At 39.2% G+C, this 6,197-nt stretch overlaps 1 protein-coding gene across 1 annotated transcript; it reads right to left on the bottom strand.

Moving 5' to 3' along the window:
• Positions 1–4,406: 4,406 nt before the first annotated feature.
• Positions 4,407–5,406, bottom strand: LOC118488473 (glutathione S-transferase T3-like). The gene is made up of 2 exons (XM_035986083.1): positions 5,164–5,406; positions 4,407–5,089 (listed from the first exon to the last, which is right to left on the bottom strand). The coding sequence occupies exons 1-2, from the start codon at positions 5,398–5,400 to the stop codon at positions 4,526–4,528; spliced, it is 801 nt and encodes a 266-aa protein (XP_035841976.1). The 5' UTR covers positions 5,401–5,406; the 3' UTR covers positions 4,407–4,525.
• Between the last annotated feature and the right edge of the window lie 791 nt (positions 5,407–6,197).

Raw genomic sequence — 6,197 nt, 5'->3', positions numbered from 1 at the left:
CACTAACTATGCTAATATTTATAACAATAACTAATCCGTTCAAAATAATTAGTGGCTATGATCCTGGTCATCACACGCCTCGCGGTAATACTCCGCGGGTGGATTTTGAGGGTGTGACATTCATCCTTTGAAACAGACTTTGTATCTTCTGAAGATTCTATCACCACTTTCTTTCTTCTCCTTTTTTGTTTTTTAACTTTAAACAGAATAGTGAAACAATGTCAATTAACAAATTTATGATAAAACGCATTAGCTAACTCTATAAAGATAAAAAGCAGTAATTCTTAGTTTTAAGATAAAACGCAATACTTTACATCATATTAAATTTAACACAGCAAATTAACATTACATAATCTCGTTTTGTTTTTCATGATATTTTAATATAAAACGCATTATTCAAGTAAAAAATGCATTTGATAGTATTATGATAAAACGCAATAGTTAACAACACATGTTTCTCAATAAATTCAAAGATAAAACGCAATGATTCATACAGATACTATATCATAAATTCGATTACAATTATCATAATAATAATCTCTTTGTTTCTTCAAATTTATTAAGATAAAACGCATTAGTTCACAATATATAAATCCCATAAAAAGCATTAGCACCCTAGGTCATAGTTTTAACATAAAACGCATTGTAGTCTCTAATAACAAAAATGTTAAGATATGATATATTAGGTCTATTGCACTGTAACAACCCGCACCTTCGTGCGTTGTTACTACTCATTACACTCGTTACGACTGGCACTAGAGATTCGGATCATAATGTAGCTATATCAGATACATCGCTAAATCAAAATATAATCGAATAATTACGCATATTCTATCACTATTACAAAGCTATTTTCATAAATCATAACACTCACGATGATGATGAGTAAGGGCTTAATCTACCCTCCTCGATAATCGTGAGGTGTCAAAACGTAAACAAACAACGCTAACAAAGACTATCGGGAGAGTACCATGTCTCCAGCCTTCGTGACGATGACGGCAATACGAGCAAGTAGTACCCCGGTAATCATTGTGGCACATCACATCGAAGAACGCACTCGAAGGCACGCGTAACTCGATCATCGCACCGAATATTGATTATATAGATGCGTATATACGACCCTTTTATGATTAATTATAATAAATAAATAAATAATAATATAAATATATGAAAATGTGGCCCAACTATCGCAACGCACCAAAAAACGAGGATCGAAAGGCCTCCGTACGGATGGGCCAGCAAAACGGCTGGGCCGGCCGATCGAACGGGCAAGCCGAACGGTTGGGCCGGCCGATCGGACAGGCCAGCCGGACGGCTGGGTCGGCAGATCGGACAGGCCAGCCGATCGGCTGGGCCGGCCGATCGAACGGGCCGTCTGATCTAGGCCACTTTGCCCTCCTTTCCTCCCTCCTTGCCTATAAATATTCCTCATTCACCCCCAAAACACTTGTTATCTCTGTTGCTGCTCGACCAGACGTTCCAACCCCCTTATCTCTCGATTTCTCGCGATTCTTGTAAGTTTTCAACTCAAATCTTGTACTTCCTTGATCTATATGCATTCCTTCACCTTTCTATCTTTCAATTTTTGACTCTTAACCGTGAAATCAATGGATTTGAGGTGTTCTAGGGTGATGCCATCATGGAGTTCTTATGAACTTCAAATGTTGGCCTCATTCCACCAAGAACAACTCAGATCTAAGGGATTTCCACACGAATAAACAAGGTTTTCACATCAGATCTATACATAATCACGAATAAAAGGATTGAAGGATGGTTTTCCAACTTTCTTTCAACTCTTTTACTCTCAGGGTATTCAAAAACGGTAGAATCAGGGCTCATACCGACCTTCTACTCATTTTTAGTGTCGTGTTGGTCAAAGATCTGATTCCTAACGATGAAACAACCAAATTCAGGTTAAACAAAGGAAAACCGCCAAGAACGACAAGTCCTGATGGAACGGGGTGATTCCCGGCCGTTAGAACAAGTCGGAATTGATGGAATTTCAGTTGTTCAACACGTCACAGCAAAACGTCTCGACCAAAACCACAGAAAACATGTAAAATTGTTGAAAACAGCTGGGCGGGCCAGCCGATCGAACAACCCAACCGATCGGACAGGCTAGCCGATCGGACAGCCCAACCGATCGGGCTGCCCATCCGATCGCACAGTCTATTCGATCGGACAGCCCATCCGAATGGGCCAACCTTCGATCTGATTTTCGTCCAATTCCGTGTATTCCGATACCATTTAACACATAATCCAATACTCATATAATCAGTTTGAAATCAGGGCATTCTCAGGCATTATCCCGTCAATCCAACCAAATACGCACTGTGAGTATACTTGACCCCTTTTTAATGAATTTTGGGTGTGACATACGTTCCTTATAAATCGAACTCATCAACGAATCATATAATCAGTCAATTTATCACTTGCGAATAACTGTTTGCATAGATATACGTGATGCTAGTTACATATGTGCTAGGACTTATACTCGTGACGTCCCACCACGACTAGTATAGTATTATTGCGCCCGACGGGGTCTAGTTATGCCATCGAAGAATCGAGCATCGAGGACTTAGCTGGTAGTATCAGTTTTGTGAGTATATATGTCGTGTATTATGTTTATGCATGTGGAAATTCGCAGCACTTTTAATATATTATACTATTACATATCAAACCTGTATACTCGCCAATACTTTTGTATTGACAATATTTTAACGTATGTTGCAGGTGTAGTCAAAGTCTGCATCAAATCAAGCTAGGAAGTCTAGAAACGCATCTAAAATCTAGGTTGTCGGATTTGAATTGTTCGAGAGGACAAGAAATCTGTGATGACTTATGTGATTGTATTATTTGTTAGTATGGGATAACAAATGTAATAAATATTATCGCAATTGTTATGGATTCTCTTGAGCAATCTGATTCGCTTAGTGCCGCGCTCCGATGATTCCGCCATCGGTTGGGGTGTGACATGCACTTCATAAAACGTAACTTGAGTTCAGTTAAAAAGCAAAAATACATAAAATTACCATTGTCTGAAATCTCTTTACGTTTTCTACTACTTTGTTGTTTCATTGTTGATTTTCGGCTAAGATTTACTTGTTGATCTATGTTCTCTTCAGCTGATGATGTTTTTGGCTTCTTTTATGATTTAAGGTTTTCAGAGACGGATTTCTTTTCAGTAACTCGAAGGTAAACCTTCAAATTATCTCTCGACGACGCCATGAACTTCAATGGAGTATGATTTTCTCAAATTTCTGTATGTGTGTGATCGTTCAATGGAAGTGTAAAACGTAATGCACTTTTTTCGAAGCGTTTCTGTGTATATTCAACGGTGGTTATTTTGGAATTTGACAATAATACCCTTGAAAGCCCGGAGAGCGTGTTTAAATGACAGTTTTTAATTTGATTTTGATCTAGACCGTAGATTGTGCAATTGGACGGTTATGATTGCTTCCTATGCTTCCTAGCGAAATAAACTTCCTATTATATCTCCACCCTTGTTAATTAATGTAGCTTTACATAGTATTTTAACAACAAATTAACTTACTTTTAAATACTTGACTTTAGATTTTTTTTTACTTGTCAGGGGCGTCTCTGAGAATTTATGTACCATGTTCGAGCTCGATAAACAATGCAATTACGAAAATTACAAAATCATAGTATTCGATAAACCTAATGCCAATGAGTTAACTTCTAAACCATATAAAATAATTTGTAAATGGGCCTATATTGGAATTTGTATGAGTATACTATTTAAAAAAAATTAACATATATTAAAAAAAACACGTGCTCCTCGAAATCACTAGCCATGTGTGGTGGTCTTCCCCGCACACCATAAAGGCCGCCCATGTTACCCACAGTTGGACCTGGATCCTCACCACCCAGGAGGGACTACACCTTAACAAACACCTTGGTACCATTGAGTCTAATTTTTAGCACTTGTACTTTTGATTTTGGACTCAAGTGGTTAAAACCACTAAAACATAGGGACTCAAAACGTTATAAAATGAGCAGTTAGAGACTCAGAACGTTAAACTTTTTTATTTTAAACTCAAGTGGTTAAAATAATTAAAACATAGGGACTCAAAAGTAATTTACTCTGAATTATATTTATTATTAATGCAATTTAACTATGCTTTTAGGCTTATTAAATGCTTTTATCCAGAATCCCACATCAACCTATGCCTAAATAGATTTGCCAAATTTGGGACATTATATTTTGGTTTCTTGTTTTAGCTATTAGGGTGTAAGGGGTGCTCACCTAAGAGGTGAGTCCCCTCTCTTACACATAACCAACCAAATAGTGCCACGTCAACTCCCCTCTAATACTCCTCTAATACCCCTTTTTGATGGCGGCACTCCCCTCTTAGGTGAGTTCGATTTTTTTTTCTAAAATAATGTTTATAAATTAAATAAAAGACATTTCATTAAATTTAAAAAAAATACATTCAAACTAGAAAATAAAAAACACATTCAAAGTAGAAAATAAAAATTACATTAAAACTAGAAAATTAAAATTTTAGAAATCGCATGGCCACCCGTACTTGTTAGCGATTTCGCGCTTTCGGGCGAGGATGAACGGCAACATACTTGGCGGAACATCGTCGTGCGGCTTAAGGAATGTTTTCATATCTCGATCGTAATTGTAGTTTTTCATCGTCTCGCGTTGTTCCGATATGAGCTCGCGAGCCTCCGACTCTCTTTTTTTCCTCAATTCGATCGCCTCCAATTCTACCGCTTGCTTCGCTTCTTTCATAGCGGTGTACACTTTGAATTGTGCCGCCAACTCGGCCGAGCTTCCCTCGGACGATGTAGCTTGACGCTTGTCTCGTCGTTGTGGTCTTTGTGGCGAGGGGTCTTCGTTCATATCCGGTATCGAAGGGTCCACGTCAATGGGCTTTCTTTTATGTGCCGAACCTTCACCTTCCTCACCCATCAATGGGACTTGGGCCCATTTCTCGTGTCTTCGAACGACCTCCCACGCCTCGATGTGTTGAAAACCGTTAGGAAATTTATCTTTAAATTCTTTTAACGCGACTTTCATCACGTCGAGATCCTTACATCCGCTTCCTCGTGTGCGATCCTACATGTTATAAAAAAATATGAACTTAGAAAAAAAAATTAAAAATATACAATGTTAAAAAATATAATTTTTACCGCTTGTTGGTATAGGCCGTTGAAAAAGTTTATTTTCGTCATCATCGGGTTCCATTTAGACCGTACTTGATGAACGGTCCGGTTACTTCCACCGACAGTTTTGTTAAAATGCTCTAAAATCTTACGCCAAAAACTTTCCCGGTTTTGTTGATTGCCCTTTTTTTTGTTGGTAGAACAATGTACCCACGCCTTCGCCAACGCCTCTTCTTGGTCCTTTGTCCATTTTTCGCTCACCATTTTCCCCTTTTTATCCCGAGCATCATCTTCTTCGTTGCCCGCGTCTTCATCCACATTATATTCATCGTCCTCGTCCTCGTCGCCCAAATTTTGAGTTTCGGGCACTACCTCATCGTCCTCGTCTTCGTAAACAGGTAGAGGACGTTCGACATTTCCTCGTGTAGATGGAACTTGTGGGGAACGAAAACCATATGGGTCGAAGGCGGGGGATTGAGGAGGAGCGTCCATTGATAACAAATTTTGAAAATAGCCGAAATTGGGTTGTTGGGTGTTGTAAAACGAGGGGTGTGTAGGTTGTTGGAAAAAAACGGGGGTTGTGAAGTGTATCCGAAAGGGGGTTGTGGTTGAGCATTTGCACCGCTCGAACCATCTCGAGACGGTTTCGAGACCCGTCCCTTAGTTTTTTTCTTGGCCTCGCGGGGTTGGTTCTCCATTGCTCGGTGTAAAGGGGGTGTGGTTTGAGAGTATAAAAAATAAAAAGTGAAGTGGGTGTGGTTGGAGAGTTTAAAAAATGTGTGAGAATGATATGGTTTGAGTATAAAAAAATGGAGTGAATGAGATGGTTATTTATATATGTTTAAAAAAAGTGAATTTTTTTTGTAAAAAAAATAGGACCGTTGCTTTTTGACCGTTCCTCGTTTCTCATGCATTTTCACGCGGTGAATCCATGCCTAAACCACCCCCCGATTCGGGTCCTCGCATTGATGGCGGCGGTGTTCCCGATCGGGGACAACCATCACCGCACCCACTCCCCACGTACACCCCGTCCACCCTTAATATAATGCTTTTGGTGATTT

This window comes from Helianthus annuus, chromosome 16, assembly GCF_002127325.2.
Source record: "Helianthus annuus cultivar XRQ/B chromosome 16, HanXRQr2.0-SUNRISE, whole genome shotgun sequence".
NCBI classification, from domain to species: domain Eukaryota; kingdom Viridiplantae; phylum Streptophyta; class Magnoliopsida; order Asterales; family Asteraceae; genus Helianthus; species Helianthus annuus.
This window is presented reverse-complemented; position numbering and strand designations above follow the sequence as displayed.